The following is an 18,125-nucleotide window of genomic DNA, read 5'->3' on the forward strand; positions in this document are numbered from 1 at the left end:
GGCTTAGTTGCTCCACAACACGTGGAATCTTCACAGAACAGAAATCGAACCCATGCCCCTGCATTGGCAGGCAGATTCCTAACCACTGCATCTCCAGAGAATTCCCAGATCTCTATTTCAGTAACCCTCAGGAAAACACAGTTGACAAATGGCGAAACTATTATTGTTTGGAAGGCCAAATGCCTTCCTCTGAACTTGGAAGGCCTTTCTGAGTAAATCACTCTTTGTATAATTTATGTCTTTGGTAAGAGTAGGAGGCTTCTGTGTTCCCCAATGTCTCCAGTCTCAATAACAGTTTCTGAAAGTTTCACAATGAAACTTTTGAGACCTGGTTTCTATCTGGTGGGCTTCCCTAATGGCTCAGCAGGGGAAGAATCTGCTTGCAATGCAGGAGACACAGAAGACGTGAGTTCGATCCCTGGGTTAGGAAGATTTCCTGGAGAAGCAAATGGCAACCCACTCCAGTATTCTTGCCTGAAAAATCCCATGGACAAAAGAGCCTGGTGGGCTACAGTCCATGGGGTTGCAAAGAGTCAGACACGACTGAGCAGCTAAGCACGCATAACATTCTATCTGGTGATCATCAGCTTTAGTGATGTTCACTCATGCATTCATTCAATAAACCTTTATTTCTATAGTAGTTATAAAATATAAATATCGAGCCCCCAGCAGCATAAACAAACACAAGCCCACATAAGAGCATGTCCAGTGAAATCACTGTCAGAGCAGGAGGGTAGAGGAAGCAGAAAATCTCACTAGAAGGATCTAGAACACTAGTGGTGAGTCAATGCCCACAAGAAGGCCGGGGTTGAAGGTGCCGTGGTGGGTGAGGGGCCAGAAGTAGACCCATGCTCCCAGCCAAGGTTGAAGCTTGAGAGTTACATTTTCATATACTAGTACTTTCTCCACTACCCAGAGATCCACAAATTTATACTGTAACTTCACATTTTGAGAATTGCTTATAAAAGAGGATAGCTTTCCTTGCTTATTTCTTGAAATTATTTTCGAAAAGAATTATTATTTTAGTAATATTGCTAAATGACTATTCTATTATTATTAAAATTATTATTTTAGTAATAGTACAGGCTCTGGAATTCTTCTGTTCTTGAGTCTTTGCTCTGCCACTTACCTGCTGTGAGTCCTGAAACAAACTACAGAACCTCTCTGAGCCTTTATGAATCTGTAAATTGGAGATGGTAGGGACTTCCCTGGTGTTCCAGTGGATAAGACTCTTTGTTCTTAACGCAGGGGGAATGGATTCAATCCCTGGTCAGGAAACTAAGATCCTGCATGCCCACGGCACAGCCGAACAAACAAAATTGGAGATAATTACAGTAACCATGTCGCAGCTCTGTTCTGACTATTGAACAGGTAGTTCAAATAAAGGACTTCACTCAGTCCCTGACAAGGAGTCAGTATTCAGTCAATGTTACCTCCTTCCCTCGGTAGTGCTTCTTTCAGGAAAATACAGAATGTATCACCCTAGATGGTATCATACCTGCTACTGAAATTCCCTATTACATTTTTCCTTCCATTTTCTTCAGTCTTCCCTCAAACAGCAATTATAAACTTGGCTGTTTCATTTTAACGTTTAAAAACAATTTACCTATCCAGATGAAATGGTGAATTCTAAAAGCAGAAGAAAGTGAAAGTGTTAGTTGCTCAGCTGAGTCCAACTCTTTGCCATTCTATGGACTGTAGTCCACCTGGCTCCTCTGTCCATGGACTTCTCCAGGCAAGAATAATGGAGTGGGTAGTCATTTCCTTCTTCAGGGGTCTTCCTGACCCAAGGACTGAAGGTGGGTCTCCTGCATTGCAGGCAGATTCTTTAAGGTCTCAGCCACCAGGGAAGCCCACAAGCAAAACAGATTCCACAAAGGAACGAAGAACTCCTTTCTGAAACCATGACCCCTGGACTGGATGGGATATAGGGTGAAGATGAATTGCCATGCTGGAATGGCTCTCCAAGAAAACTACAGAATCTCCATTTCGTGAAGTTACCAGGACAGGGAAGTTTTAGAACACTTTTACCGAGACAGGGAACCGAAAATTGTTTCCCTTGCATTTTCAAGGCACCATCCACCTCAGGCCTGGATGCTGAAGGCTTCAACCAGTATGAAGCTAGAGGACCTGAACTGTGGCCAAATTTCATGCCACTCAGCAGAGTGAGGCTTTTTTCCAGAGCCTCTCCCATTGCTAGCATGCAAGAAACATGCATGAATTCCTATCTAAAATGTACAGAAACCTCACACAAAGAGAGAGGCAAGCATGTCCTCTCCCTGCACTTTTCTAGTCTGAGTTAGGAAGGTGCAACTTTGAGGGCTACTGGGACAAGGGACCCAGTTTAAACCTTCAGTCCCTGCCCCAATGAAAATTTAAAACCAGTTTCAACCCATCCGAGAGTGGCACAAGAGGATTGCAATTTCATCCAGCATGATTTTTATTAGCCCTGCAATTTCTTAATGGGCTCCCCTGAGGGCTGGCTGGTAGAACCCTGCACTGTTCATCCGGATTTGCTACTGGCAGCTTAATAAACATAACATATGCCCCATGACAATTGTCATAACATCCGACCAGGGTGCAGAAGGCAGAGCTAAAGGTTAACAAAAGCACTGCTCAGATGGCAGGGTGGTGGGCGGGAAGGATGCTGGAAATTGTCATCTGAAGAAAAGTAGTGCTCTCTGGGTCCGCAGTTCCTCCAGCCTGGCCAGGGTTCCCAGGAGCTGAGCAGGCAGCTGGCCGCCTCCTGCAATCAGCGTGTTTTACACATCTCGTCAGTGTCACCTCTCCTGACATCTCATTATGCACCAGAGGTAGAAGTGGACAGGTATGGAATACCCGAACTTTTCCTTTTCTTATTATTTCTGTGGCTCACTGTGAAGCTGGGAGTTAATTAAGTCCTGTGGGACAGACAATCAGTGTCTTTTTTGCTAGGTTAAATTACATTATATATAGATGCAAAAAAAAAAGAGAGAGAAGAAGAATAAAAAAATAATCCCTCAGCTCTTTCCTGGTTAATAGAGTAACGTTAGAAATATGATGATTCCAAACTAGGAGGTGAAGTCAAAGGCTTCTTAGCATACAAGGTTTCTAATGAAGTCATATGACAAATCCACCAGGGATCTCCTTCCTCAAGGATCTCAAAGCATTTTTAAAAAACACTTTTAAAAAACTTCTTGCCTCGATTCTGAAAGTTGATTGAGGGGTGATGGCCAATCCTGTATTACAGGTAGGAATTCCCTCAATCAGACTGGAGGAGAAGACTTCCTTTGGATTTGTAAAATCCAAAACTGAGAAGAAACCTTCACAGTTAACACAGGATCAGAGAATGTGAAGACAGTCCTTTCCTTAAAATGATCTACTCCAGAATTTCCCCAGATGTTCCATAGGCAGCCAAGGGGTATTGCATGGAAGGAAGAGATAAGTCAGATTCTTGTGAGCAGAGAAGTCTGGGGAAAAGTAAGTTCGACAGAGTGAAACTGCCTGCCTTTAACATATCGCTGGACTTCATGATGCCCAGCGTACAAGTGAGCCTGCAGCGTTTCCCAAACGTATTCAACCACAGACTCTTTTTTTCTAATGGGTTATTCTTTGTTACTAATTGTTCAGAGAACTCACATTAGAAAATGCTGACATGGTCCCATTGCTCATTACAGATGAGGAAACTGGTTTTCCCGAGGACTTGCCCAGAACCACACAGGTAGGTGATACCCAAGCCTGGAGTTAGGACCCAGGTCATCTGCTCTCAGGCCAACCACTGGTCCCAGGCTGCTCTCTGTAACTCACAGGAATCCAGAATACCAAAGAGAATCACTTGTGCTTTCCTGTACCTCAGTGAGACGTGAGGACATCTCTCCATATTGCCTTCAGGACCCCCATCCTCAACCCTCTCTCAGCTGCCACTTCCTGATGCCTCATTTCCCAGGCTCGTGCCTCAGCTCTGCCCCATGAACACTTGCACTTCAGCTGCAGAACAGGAGCTACAAGTGTCAGGGCTAGCCTGACATTGGGCCACACTTCAGCCAGCAGTGCTCCGCCTGACATGAGCTCTAAGGGATATTTCATGAGACAAAATGGCAGCTATAAAATTTACAAAGTGTTGAACAGTCCTACATTTCCACGTGGATTAAATCCACATGCCTTAATTTGACACTCAGAACGGTTTATGTTTCTAAACCTTTGTTCCCAGGGACTCTCTTCCCCATTACTTCCTTTCAAACTTTACACTGCAGCCAAATACAATTACTTATATAACAACCATGTCTTCCCACCCCTGGGATTCTGTAAAACTCATCTCTTCACTAGTAAACCCTTTCTCTTCTCCCCTTATCCTTTAAATCCTCATAAATTTGGGCCCAGATAAAAATGGCACACCCTCCAGGGATTTCTAGGTGATGATTTTTCCACCCAGAAGATTTCTTGGCCCTCACCAATTTTCCACAGTAAAATACAAATACCTTTATTACCACATTTATTACATTTTTGTTTATAGCATAATTATTGGGCTTTTATATCTACCCTAGTGAAGAGAATGTTCCACAAGGTAGGGGTTGCATCTTATTCATCTGTAGAATTAATCCAACCCTTTGGAAGGTGACCAAATTATTTTGTCCAAGTCCTTCATAGTTTCAAAGTCTTCTGTTATCTCTCAAAGGGAGCATGTGGCATTCCTATACTGGGACTAATACAATGGCTGGCATCCTAAGAGTTGTCAGTAAATGATGTTTGAGAAGGAATGAGGACAATAATTTCATTATCCCAGTGCAGGAGTACCTTGCCCTCTCTGCTGGCCACATTGCTGCTTTTGTTCAATGTCTTAGTAAAGTCATCATATGATGTCCTTCGAATGCATACTCACTGGTGCCAAGCAGAAAGAGAACAAAATATATTTGCTTCTGCTTGGCCGTGCATACGTTTCCCCTCTGGGAAGGAAAAGAAGTTAATTGGCACTGCTTTAAGATGACTGGTACTGGAGCTGTGAGCCTAACAGTCCAGGTCCTTGTTTTTGACATTAATTCATGGAGGGGCCTTGGTCAGTTGACTATGTCTACCCCACGCCTTGTATACATAGGTATTCATTACACAGGGGCACTGAGAGGATCAACTAATAATTGCCAAGTGTTTGGGAAGACCCATTATGAGAAACAAACACTCAAACAGATCATTTCTTTCCCTAGATTGCTTGTTTCCTTATTATTAGAAGAAGGTTAGAACTGAATGATGAGCCATCCCCATTGGGAGCTGGTACATCATATAAACAACTCCTGTCATTTTGAATCAGGAAGATGCACACCACAGAAGAGACACATTACAGGTTTTGAGGTCCTGCAGGCTACTGGAGGTATGTGTGTTTTATGTGGTCATGATGCGTTCTCATTTGCTTGTTTGTTTGTTAAAAGCAAACACTCTGTGGAATTTAAAGGGAGGTTTACCAAACGCTCTTTTCCTTTTCACTTAGCCAGATCCCTTATTGGCACCTTGTTCTCACCTCCATCAAAATTCCATGCAATAGCAATGCCTGAGTTTATCACAAAAGATCAGTGAGGAGACTCAGAGGAAGAGGGCTTCATTTAGAGCCAGAGAAAGAAAAGCGAAGCCATTGAGGTCGATTGTTGGCTGACCCTCCAGTGTCATTCTCCAGTTTCCCTTGTCAATAGCTCTAGATCTTTCCTTCCAGCCATCACTGTTGTCATATTTCACCCAGGTGTTAGGGGTGGCACTGACTCTGTTCCAAGACCCACAATAATTGGCCAAAAATAGCCAGCAAAACGTACCACCTGAGCAGAGGGCAGTAAGGTCAAGCAACTCAGTTTGGATCAATGAGTCATGAAGAGACATTTGCTGAGGGCTTCTGGAAAGGAAACTTCCTCCTTCTGAAACTGTGCCCACAAAAGACCCTTTTATTCACATGCAGGGTAGATAGGGGAGCAAGTAGCCCCGAATACTACTGGCAACCACCTTTTGGCTGCAGAAAAGGCAGTTGTAGGTTGAATGTGGCCCCACGGAAGGCAGAACAGAGACATGGAAAGACCCATTTATTAAGTGAGCACAGAACTGTTGGGTCAGGCCACACCTGTGACTCCTGAATGAGTTTTCCTGTCCCATGAGCCATTCTGTGAGTTGCTTTATGATTTAAGTCCATTTGAGTCATGCTCTTCTTCCCTTGTGATTGAAATCTTCATAAGAAGATTTTTAAGTAAAATTATAAGAAAGAAATGAAAGCACATGAGTGTGTGGAAAAATACCTACACATGGATTCCACAGAGTTATGGATATGAATTACAGACTACAGATATAAAGATCTGCTCCACTGGAACAAATCTTCTTCACACATAATGTTCCAGAGTGATTCTCAGGAGGAAATAGACAAGATTTCAGCACAGGTAGAGTTATGAGGGAAAAAAGCCACATATCCCCCCACACTTCCACAGCTTGCAACAACACTGCAAAACATGATGACTAATTTCTCAGTGCAGAAAATTCCACAGAAAATCTTCAGGACATAAAGGTGGGACTGGAAGCACATCACCAATGAATGGGGAGGGAAGTGGGGAAACAGGGTCTGGAAAGAGGCTGGCTTTACCTTACTAACTCCCAGCAGGCTGTAAGCTCTGCCTAATGGTCCCATATCAGGAGTTTCTTGTCGTCCCTGCCACTGAAAACATAAATCAGGATTATTATTCTACATGGAAATTATTCTACGTGGACTCACAGACAAGAACTAAAGGACCATGTGGAATGCAGTGAGCCAGTCACCAGGCTAAAGGTTAATGATGCAGTCATTAGTCTATAGCTAGGACTGGCTAGATTACATGAAGTAACAAACAGCCCCAAATCCTCATGGGTACAACACAAAGTCCATTATAGATGCTGGCAAGTTTCCAGGATGGACCAGCTTTCCTCTATAACTTGGCCCCACGCCCTTGCCATTTAATCATCAAGGCAAAGGAAAAGAGAGATCTGGAGAGTCAAGCCCTAGACATAAAAATTTCTACCCACAAGCTAAGCAAGTGAGGTGGCCCATCACCCTTCAAAATGGTGTGAAGCCCTCCTGGGTTCAAAACAGATGAGGACTGGATGGTGGAGGAGGCTACCACGAAGCGAACTGACTGCAGAACTGCAGGACATCCTTAGCGAAAAGGAACAACTCAAAAGAATGAAACTAAAACACTTTCTAATACCACACACAAACATAAACTCAAAATGGATTAAAGATCTAAATCCAGACCAGAAACCATAAAACTCCTAGAGGAAAACATAGGCAAAACACTCTCTGACATAAATCACAACAAGATCCTCTATGACCCACCTCCCAGAGTAATGGGAATAAAAGCAAAAATAAACAAATGGGACCTAATTAAACAAAAGCTTTTGCACAATGAAGGAAACTATAAGCAAGGTGAAAAGACAGCCTTCAGAATGGGAGAAAATAGCAAATGAAGCAACTGACAAAGAATTAATCTCAAAACATACAAGAAGCTCATGCAGCTCAATACCAGAAAAATAAACGACCCAATCAAAAAATGGGCCAAAGAACTAAAGAGACATTTCTCCAAAGAAGACATACAGCTGGCTAATAAACACATGAAAAGATACACAATGTCACTCGTTATCAGAGAAATGCAAATCAAAACCACTATGAGGTACCATCTCACACCAGTCAGAATGACTGCTATCTAAAAGTCTACAAACAATAAATTCTGGAGAGGATGCGGAGAAAAGGGAACCCTCTTACACTGTTGGTGGGAATGCAAACTAGTACAGCCACTATGGAGAACAGTGTGGAGATTCCGTAAAAAACTGGAAATAGAACTGCCATATGACCCAGCAATCCCACTGCTGGGCATACACACTGAGGAAACCAGAATTGAAAGAGACACATGTACCCCAATGTTCATTGAAGCACTGTTCACAATAGCTAGGATATGGAAGCAACCTAGACGTCCATCGGCAGATGAATGGATAAGAAAGTTTTGGTACATATACCCAATGGAATAATACTCAACTATTAAAAAGAATGCATTTGAGTCAGTTCTAAGGTGGATGAAACTGGAGTGAAGTATATACAGTGAAGTAAGTCAGAAAAAAAAAAACACCAATACAGTATATTAAAGCATATATATGGAATTTGGAAACATGGTAATGATGATCCTCAATGTGAGACAGCAAAAGAAACAAAGATATAAAGAACAGACTTTTAGACTCTGTGGGAGAAGGCAACGGTGGAATGAGTTGAGAGAATAGCATTGAAACATGTATATTACCATATGTGAAATAGATGACCAGTCCAAGTTCAATGCATGAAACAGGCATTCAAAGCTGGTGCATTGGGACAACCCAAAGGGATGGAATGGGGAGGGAGGTGGGAAGGGAGTTTGGGACAGTGGGATACATGTAAACCTGTGGCTGATTCATGTCAATGTGTGGCAAAAACCACTAAAGTAATTAGCCTTCAATTAAAATAAATAAATTAATTTTTTAAAAAGAAGAAATATTCTCAAAAAAATATAGAACATCCAAATGATGGAATACTATGCAACCCCTGAAAAACTGTAAAATTATTTAATAATATCAAAATTTTACAAAATATTTAAGATGAAATGTGGATTATAAAAATGTTTTATATTTAAAAATATTCTCATTTAAAAATTTGCCTGGCGACAGTGTTCATGTGTGTCTTTCTGAGTGATAGGATTATAGAAATTTTATGTGATTTTCAGATCAGATCAGATCAGTCGCTCAGTCGTGTCCGACTCTTTGCGACCCCATGAATCACAGCACGCCAGGTCTCCCTGTCCATCACCAACTCCCAGAGTTTACTCAGACTCACGTCCATCGAGTCAATGATGCCATCCAGCCATCTCATCCTCTGTCGTCCCCTTCTCCTCTTTTATATCTCTAATAAAAACAAATTGTTTTGTATGCAGAAAAAAAAAAAAAAGGAAAAACTCTGGAAAATCAGTTAAACACCCATTCATCTTGGGAGGTGACTACCACTTAATTATTAGGCCCTAAGCTTAACAACCAGCTCAACCCTACTTCCAAAAGCATCTCCTGAAAAAGCATACAGCCTGAGGATAAACACTGAATAAAAGAGATGATTTAAAGGGAAGAAAGGAAGACGGGGGAGAAAAAAACGAGAGAGGAGAGGGGGGAAAAAGTGAGGGGGAGTTAGGGGATAGAAGAGAAGAGAGGGGAAAGTAATAGAAGAGAAGAGAGAAAAGAGTGGGGAAAAAAGAAAAGGAAAGGAAATAAGACCAAAAGGAGGGGAAAAGAGAGGAGACAAAAGTGGGAAAGTGCTATGGGGTTTCGGTAACAGAAGAAACAAAATCATTAGGGAATAGAAAGCAGTTTTTCAAATTAGCCTCTAATTAGGTACACACATTATTTTTATAAATGTAAAATCTGTCACATCACTGTTTTGCATCAATTTTCTAGGAGAATGTCCTTAAGCCGAAATTAGGGATTAAATTAAGCAGAGGGGCCTTACTTTTTTTAACAGCAATCCCGGCATTGAAGTGCATTTTAAAATATAAATATTTCTAAAATAAATGGCAGCGATTCAACCAGCTAACATCAGGAGCACATGCAATTTATTTTGTAGTCACTAGAAGAAGGAACACAACCAAGCGACTGAGCACACACACACACACACACACACACACAAGAATGAATAGGGTGAGACACCTGCAGAGATTCTGTCTAGTCAAATCACGTAATATCCTTAAAGATCCCCGCTTGAATCAAAGTGCCTTGAACATAAGAAACCATTTCTTTCAGGTCACCACAGTTGCCTTAAGTAGAACTCCCTGTGCTATTATACAGCATGTTCCCAAGGAAGTCCAAAGGGACATGTGGCTGATTTATTTTGCTGTACAATAGAAAATAACACTACATTGTAAAGCAACTATGCTCCAATGAAAACTAATTTTTTTTTAATGACCTTATACATAAAGTACATTAAAATACCAAAAAAAAAAAAGAAAGAAAGAAAAGAAACCATCCCTAGTGCCAATGATATCGAGGTGAGTATGGGCATGAGAAAGGCGCTGGCTGCCCACCCTCAATCTTCATCTGTCCTTTCTCTTCCTACTTGTGATCTGCACCAGCTGCTGTGTTTACTCACCACTCACTTACTCTTTATCCCCACAAAATCTGGTTTTCCTCCCCATCGATACTATCCTGCAGCCTCAAGCATCACTCAGATAAGATCAAATCAGATCAGTCGCTCAGTCGTGTCCGACTCTTTGCGACCCCATGAATCACAGCACGCCAGGCCTCCCTGTCCCTCACCAACTCCCAGAGTTCACTCAGACTCATGTCCATCGAGTCAGTGATGCCATCCAGCCATCTCATCCTCTGTCGTCCCCTTCTCCTCTTGCCCCCAGTCCCTCCCAGCATCAGGATCTTTTCCAATGAGTCAACTCTTCGCATGAGGTGGCCAAAGTACTGGAGTTTCAGCTTTAGCATCATTCCTTCCAAAGAAATCCCAGGGCTGATCTCCTTTAGAATGGACTGGTTGGATCTCCTTGTGACTCCCTGAAAGTCACAACTGAGTGACTTTCAAGTTTTTTGGATCTGTGAGACTGTATTTTATCAAATTTGGGAAACATTTGGCCATTATCTCATTAAATATTTTTCTCTCCCTCTCACCTCCACTTCCACTTCCATGCTTCCTACCTACAAAAGCAGCCCTGAGCTCCAGCTTCCGATGACCCCCAGTGTTGCTGTCTCTCTCTGCTTGAGGTTTCTGTGTCTAGAATAGTGTCCCCAGACAGAAAGCTGCTTGCTCTCCTTGTGTGTTTCCCTTCTCTCAAGGATCACAGCCTTGTGTCTATTATCCAAAGCCTGAAATATATTCTAACTAGTTTTACAGTCATGTACAGCAGATGAAAGTGAAGTGGAAGTGAAAGTCTCTCACTTGTGTCCGACTCTTTGCGACTTCATGGACTATACAGTCCATGGAATTCTCCAGGCCAGAATACTGCAGTGGGAGCTATTCCCTTCCCCAGGGGATCTTCCCAACCCAGGGACTGAACCCAGGTCTCCCACATTGCAGGCAGATTCTTTACCGACTGAGCCACCAGGGAAACCCAGCAGGTGGGTAAGTCTAAAACATCACTCTCCTGTGGCCAAAACCAGAAGTCTGTCTGTTCACATTTAAGAGCAATGCACTAAAAATTGAAGTGGACAATTTGTGTAAGTGGGATGTCATGAGGCTTCCAAATGTCCAAATCCATGGGTCTTTAGCTCCAAAAAAAAAGTATCTTCCAATCTTTTTTCTGGAAAGAATAGAATTTGAATTACCAGGATACTGGAGCTGGGGGCAAAAAAAAAAAAAAGAATTTTGTAGGGGGTTGGGAGAGATTGACCTCTCTTTAAGAGTAAACAATGTTCCAACTTGGAAATCTTGTATTCTCCATCCCCTCCTCCTCTGTGCTGGACAGTTCAGGTCAGTTCAGTCGCTCATTTGTGTCCAACTCTTTGCGACCCCATGGACCACAGCACACAAGGCCTCACTGTCCATCACCAACTCCCGGAGTTTACTCAAACTCATGTCCACTGAGTCAGTGATGCCATCCAACCATCTCATCCTCTTTCATCCCCTTCTCCTCCTGCTTTCAATCTTTTCCAGCATCAGGGTCTTTTCAAATGAGTCAGTTCTTCACATCAGGTGGCCAAAGTATTGCAGTTTCAGCTTCAACATCAGTCCTTCCAATGAACACTCAGGACTGATCTCCTTTAGGATGGACTGGTTGGATCTTCTGGCAGTCCAAGGGACTCTCAAGAGTCTTCTCTAACACAACAGTTCAAAAGCATTAATTCTTGGGTGCTCAGCTTTCTTTATAATCCAACTCTCACATCCATACGTGACTACTGGAAAAACCATAGCCTTGACTAGACAGATCTCTGTTGGCAAAGTAAAGTCTCTGCTTTTCAATATGCTGCCTAGATTGGTCATAACTTTCCTTCCAAGGAGTAAGTTTCTTTTAATTTCAGGGCTACAGTCACCATCTTCAGTGATTTTGGAGACCCCCCAAAAATAAAGTCAGCCACTGTTTCCACTGTTTCCCCATCTATTTGCCATGAAGTGATGGAACCGGATGCCATGATCCTAGTTTTCTGAATGTTGAGCTTTAAGCCAACGTTTTCACTCTCCTCTTTCACTTTCATCAAAAGGCTCTTTAGTTCCTCTTCACTTTCTGCCATAAGGGTGGTGTCATCTGCATATCTGAGGTTATTGATATTTCTCCCAGCAATCTTGATTCCAGCTTGTGCTTCATCCAGCCCAGCGTTTCTCATGATGTACTCTGCATATAAGTTAAATAAGCAGGGTGACAATATACAGGCTTGACATACTCCTTTTCCTATTTGGAAACTAATAGGTTCCATCAAGCACCTAATTAATACCTCACTAATTCAGTATGTCCATCAATTATGTCTCTGCTTCCTGGAGGAAGGAGTGGTAAGTAGATGTCTGATTGGGTCTGCCAGCAGTACTGTCCTGGGCTCTAGCTACTCTTTATAGAGATTTCAAACAACCCCTCCAGACTCTTGTCCATTTCCTGATACCTCTGTGTGTGTGTGTGTGTGTGTGTGTGTGTGTGTGTGCATGCGCGTGTGCACAAGCGCGCTTAGTCACTCAGTCGTGTCTGACTCATTGCCATCCCATGAACTATAGCCTGCTGGGCTCCTCTGTCGATAGGATTCTCCAGGCAAGAATACTGGAATGGGTTGCCATGCCCTCCTCCAGGGAATCTTCCTAACCCAGGGATCAAACCCAAGTCCCCCACGTGGCAGGCAGATTCTTTATCATCTGAGCCACGAGGGAAGCCCAAGAATACTGGAGTGGGTAGCCTATCCCTTCTCCAAGGATCTTCCTGACCCAGGAAATGAACTGGGGTTCCCTGCATTGCAGGCGGATTCTTTACAAGCTAGGGAAGCTAGCTTCCCTTGAGTTACTAGGGAAGCTCCTTCCTGGTACCTAAATTTATCTAAATCCAAAGCTCTTCTAGGGTCCAGTGGGGCAAACTGTCCTGTTTTTTATCTAAATGTCCCTTTGCAGGAACTTCATTTTTATGTTCCTATTCCCCATGAATTCATCCACGTTCCCCATATACTTTCCATCTTGACATGGTGTGCTTGTGTTACAAAAATCTCCCCACTTAATCAAGAAGGGTGCTTATGCCTCTGTTTTTTGTCCTCCTTTTATTATTTATTTTTTGTCCTCCTCCTTGACACAGGAGGTCCCTTCCTCTGTTTGGTTAAGAGTCCATTCTTAACTATATTAAGCATCACAGTCATATTTCTAACCGTTTTTCTCTGGTTTTGCTATTTTAAGGTTCTTCATTCACTAGTTTCTTGTTCCTCATTCCATCTTCTTGGATTCGTTTTACGGCTTGCCAGAGCATGTCATTTTTCAGAGAGTGCACAGGGTGATAAACTTTCTAAATTTTGTATAGCATATATGTCTTTATTTTGTTTCTATTCCAAATAGTGTTGTACAGGGTATAGGATGCTAGGTTTAAAATCACCTGCCAGATAACTTTAACAGCACTGTTTCTGACTTCTTTTTCCACTGATGTGGCAGATCAGATGTTCACAGAAACCTCTTCAAGTTAGCACAACGGAAATTGCTGGGTGAAACATCTGGATGAGTGGAGGAAAAGTAAAGGGATTCCTCGGAGGCAGAAATGAGAAGAACGTGGCTTTCCCCACCCTTTTCTTCCTTCTCTCCCTGAGTCTGTCCTGGAATCTCAGAGTCGCCTTGGGTTGGGCCAAGTTTAAAAAAGAAACTGATAACCCACAAAGGACCACACCCATCTCCTGTCCCCAAGAAAATAATCCCTTTTTGCTTTGTGAATCACTCTTAAGACTTCATCTTGAGAGCCACAGAGCCACCACGGGGACAGAGACAAAGAGAGAGAGGGAAAAGTGAGGGAAAAGGCCCTAGCAGTTCTCCCAAGCAATTCTTTGCTTAGTCACTCTGATACCTGCCCTGCCGGACTCTCAAGTTTAGAATTTCTCTGGGAACTCCACTGAAAAGTATAGTGGACTCTTTTTATCAGTTTTCTCTAAACTGATTTTGTATCATGTTTATTCTGCTCTGATTTCTCTACCCATCCAATGCAACCCACGCTTTATCCTTGAAGAATTCTTCAAAACTGCTGGTTGTTTTATGGCACCTTATTGCGTTTTGCAGCAACATTTTAGATGTTGGGTTTTTTTTTCCTGATATCTTTTCTCTTGTTTTGATGTACCATAGCAATACAATATTTTCTGAAGAAGAGAAAAATGTACCTATGCTAAAATGGAAAGATGACCATGACGCATGCATTCATTTATAAATCCATTTGTCCGTTCAATAAACTTTAAGAGGATTTGCTGTGTATTAGACATCGTTCAAAGCTTTGGGAAACAGAAGCAACAAAACAAAGTGCCTCTTTTCAGGAGCTGATATCCTAGACTGTCAATAGGTTTTTTAAAAATGCAAGTTGAAGAACAATATTAATGACACAATAACACCTGTGTGTGCAAATGGGTATATCTATACCTGTGTGTGTGTGCCTTCTTTCAGATGGAATCTTCAGGGGATGCAATTAGAGAAGGAACATGTGAGAACGTTTCTTTTACCTGTTTTTATCTTAATTTATATTAAAATAAAATATTTTATTTTATTGTCCATTTGTACAATTGATTCAGGCTTAGTTCTAGATACTTTGGACAAACCAGTGAACAAAGCAGACAAACACTCTGCCTCCTTGGAGATCATATTCTAGCAAGAAAAGTCAGACACTAAACAATAAATAAACAGAATGTGTTTATTTTATGTAATAACATATTACCTTACATATGTTAGCAGGTGAGAAGGTCTAGGGGGAAAAAAATGGAACAGACAAAGGAAAATTGCCAGTAAGACACACGGAGTAAGCAGCACTGGGTTGTAACTTTAATAGGGTGGGAAGGACAGACTTCATTCAGGAAGTAGCATTTCAGCAAAATATTCAAGTGGAGTGGGAAAAGGGAAAGGAGAAGGATGCTCAACATCACCAATTATTAGAGAAATGTAGATCAAAAGTACAATGAGGTGTCACCTCACGCTGGTTAGAATGGCCATCAAAAAATCTACAAATAATAAACACTGGAGAGGGTAGATAGAAAAGAGAACACTCCTACACTGTTAGTGGGAATGTATTGATAAATTGGTGTAGCCACTATGGATAACAGTATGGAAGTTCTTTAAAAAAACTAGAAATTAAATTGCCACATGATCCAGCAATCCTGCTCCAGATAAATCCAGAAAAAATTAAAACTCTAATTCAAAAAGATATATGCAGCCCAATGTTCATACCAGCACTGTTTATAATAGCCAAGACATGGAAGCAACCTGAATGTCCATCAACAGATGAACAAATAAAAAAAAATGTGGTGTGTATATATATATATATATATATATATATATATATATATATATATACATACACATAATGGAATATTAACCATAAAAAGGAATGAAATAATGCCATTCACAGCAACATGGATGGATCTAGAGATGATCACACTAAGCGAAGTTAGTCAGACAGGAAAGCCAAATATTTTATAATATCACTTACATGTAGAATCTAAAATGATACAATGACCTTATTTATAAAACAGAAACAGACTCATGGACACTGAAAACAAACTGATGGTTACCAAAGAGGGAGGGAGGACGATAAATATTTAAAGATGACAGACATCTAATCCTCAAAAAAAAATTCAAAGTTAGTCTTTGAGATGATAGAAAATTCAAAGAAATCTAAGTGAAATGATCTGGTCAAAGCAGTGAACACTGCAGAGAAATGATCCTATTTCATTTTCTTGCACTGAAACTAGCAAACAGCACGGCCAAGAACAGCCAACACGGGACATTGACTGTGTGTGAGATGCAATTCACAGCAGCTCGCACACTAGAATCCTCACATCAACCCTATCAGGCAGGTACCATTATTATCCCCACTTTACAGACGAGAAAACTGATGCACAGAGGGGCTAAGTTGCCGGAAGTCCCCCAGGGAGCAACGGATGTGTTCCAGCCCCAGCAGTCCAACTCAAAGCCCACTCCTCACTCCTGTGCTACCTGCCTCTTCCTCTCTGTCACCACGTTTGTTCAGATGAGCAGACCAACAACCCAGCTTATTTCCCGAGGCAGAAACAGAGGCCCAGAAAGTATTAAGGATTGCTCAGTGTCCCAGAGTTAGTCTTCAGCCCACAGTTCTCTTTCTACATTTCGAGACTAATTCAGCAGGCTCGCTCACTACCGTAAACCTTTGAGACATCACTGCCAGCCAACTGCTGAGAAGGGGCACTGGCGTGAAGAGGAGGCTGTTATTAGGGGACCATAGTGCTGCAGATGAAGAATTAAAGCTGTTGATGCAATGAAGCATTGAAAGGAAGAGGTGCATTCTGCGGAGGAGGGGGGGCGGCAGGCAGACACAATGAAGGAGGAAGTACCAGCCCGTACAACCACCTGAAGGTTCAGGAAAGGGGCATGAGAAGCCTGGGAAGAGGGAGGTTGGACAGGGAGATCCTGGGGGGCTGGGTGAGGGAGAGATGAGAAGGCAGACAGGGAACAGAAAAATCACGTTACTTATCATAGCATGCATTTTCAGCACCAGCCCAGAAGTTAGAGAAAACCACGCCTCACGAACCCAGGAAGCACAGTTTGGGATTGCAAAGCCTTCATCTGAGCAACATTTACAAGATCTATGACCCTGTGTGGCACTTAATAGGCACTCAGTAAAGGTTTGTCTCAATAAAAGAGACAAAAGAGGAAGATCTGAGGATCGCTTTCATAAAGAGAAAGACACCTAAGGGAGTAGGTGCTCAATAAATATTATTTTTTATCTGTGTACCATGAGCAGCCCGGAGAGTCGTAAAAGATTATCTGATATATTTCCAAAGAGCGCTTCGCCTCTGATTTCAATTTTCAAAAATTCTCTGGGAGGCTGTGGAATTTCTCACTGGGGACTTTTAAGAACACCTTCTTATAAGAGCCCCTTGGAGGGGTGGCTAAGATGATGTAAAACGGATAGATGAAGGAGGGAGGCTGGGCCAGATGACCCTGCAGACCTTTTCCCTCTTTGGTCCTCATTTCCATGTCATCCTCTCAGAAGTGGAAGTTTCCACTCTGTTTGTTTTGTACGGCACACACACGAACGGGACAGGCCAGCAGACACTGTCATCCCACCAAATGAAGATGGCTGAGTGATTTGGAAACCTTCCAGAAGCGCCTGGTTAAATTGTAGGCCATTTATTTCATGGAGAAATAAACCACAGAGAGCTTCTTTCAAACATGCTCATGGAAAGCAGGACAAAATGTTGAGATTATCTGCTCAGAATTTGCTTTAAAAGAGCCCAGGCAGCACTCATTTATTTTTGAGAAAATATATGATTAACCATAGCTAACTATGAATTCAGATGCTATGCATTAGACCAGCTCCTCAAAGTTTGAGAGCATTTAATATTATATATCGCTGCCATTTGGGCTAAATTGTTTTTTTAATGTACACAATATTACAAATTTAATTTCAGCTGTTTGAATCAGTCTGTAAAAAAGATTTGATTATACCTGAGTGTTCTGGCCCCGGCTTTTCCGTATCTCAGTAATCTTGGCGGTAATTGGCTGATTAGGCGTCTCACACTCCATCTTTGCCTCAGTTTCCATGGTAATGGTACAGGAGCTATTATAGATGAGAACTTCATCTCTTTCCACTTTAGGGCTGAAACGAGAGGGGAGGTTAAATGGGGTGTCATCAATCTTAATGAAATGCAATTATTTTTACTCTTATTAATCATTGCAAGCCATTAGCTTGTGGCAACTACAGGCCACCATTTGTCAAATTTTGCAAATTTCTGTAATTTTGTTTCCATTCTTTTATTGTTTATTTGTTTTCCCTTTATCTGCGCACCCTGCAATGAAAATGCACATGGTAAATATCTTTCACTGAGGCCTTTCTCTTTTCCAGATCTATCAGGAACATTTAGCAAAAGCTTCTCCAAGCCCAACCGAATAAGCAATACACAGACAATACTTCCAGTTCCAAAAATGGAAGCAAATGTTGGGGAAAAAAATTTCTTTTTTT

The 18,125-nt window shown here is 41.9% G+C and overlaps 1 protein-coding gene across 11 annotated transcripts in view; it reads right to left on the reverse strand.

Annotated features, from left to right (window-relative positions):
- The window catches only part of PKHD1 (PKHD1 ciliary IPT domain containing fibrocystin/polyductin), a 443,081-nt gene that overhangs the window by 339,337 nt on the left and 85,619 nt on the right, over window positions 1–18,125 (reverse strand). For all 11 annotated transcript variants that reach the window (XM_070778107.1, XM_070778111.1, XM_070778110.1 and 8 more), the window contains one exon: window positions 17,612–17,762. In XM_070778107.1, coding sequence (XP_070634208.1) covers window positions 17,612–17,762 — 151 coding nt within the window. The remainder of the gene's footprint in view (window positions 1–17,611; window positions 17,763–18,125) is intronic.

This window comes from Bos indicus, chromosome 23 (genome assembly GCF_029378745.1).
Source record: "Bos indicus isolate NIAB-ARS_2022 breed Sahiwal x Tharparkar chromosome 23, NIAB-ARS_B.indTharparkar_mat_pri_1.0, whole genome shotgun sequence".
NCBI lineage: Eukaryota > Metazoa > Chordata > Mammalia > Artiodactyla > Bovidae > Bos > Bos indicus.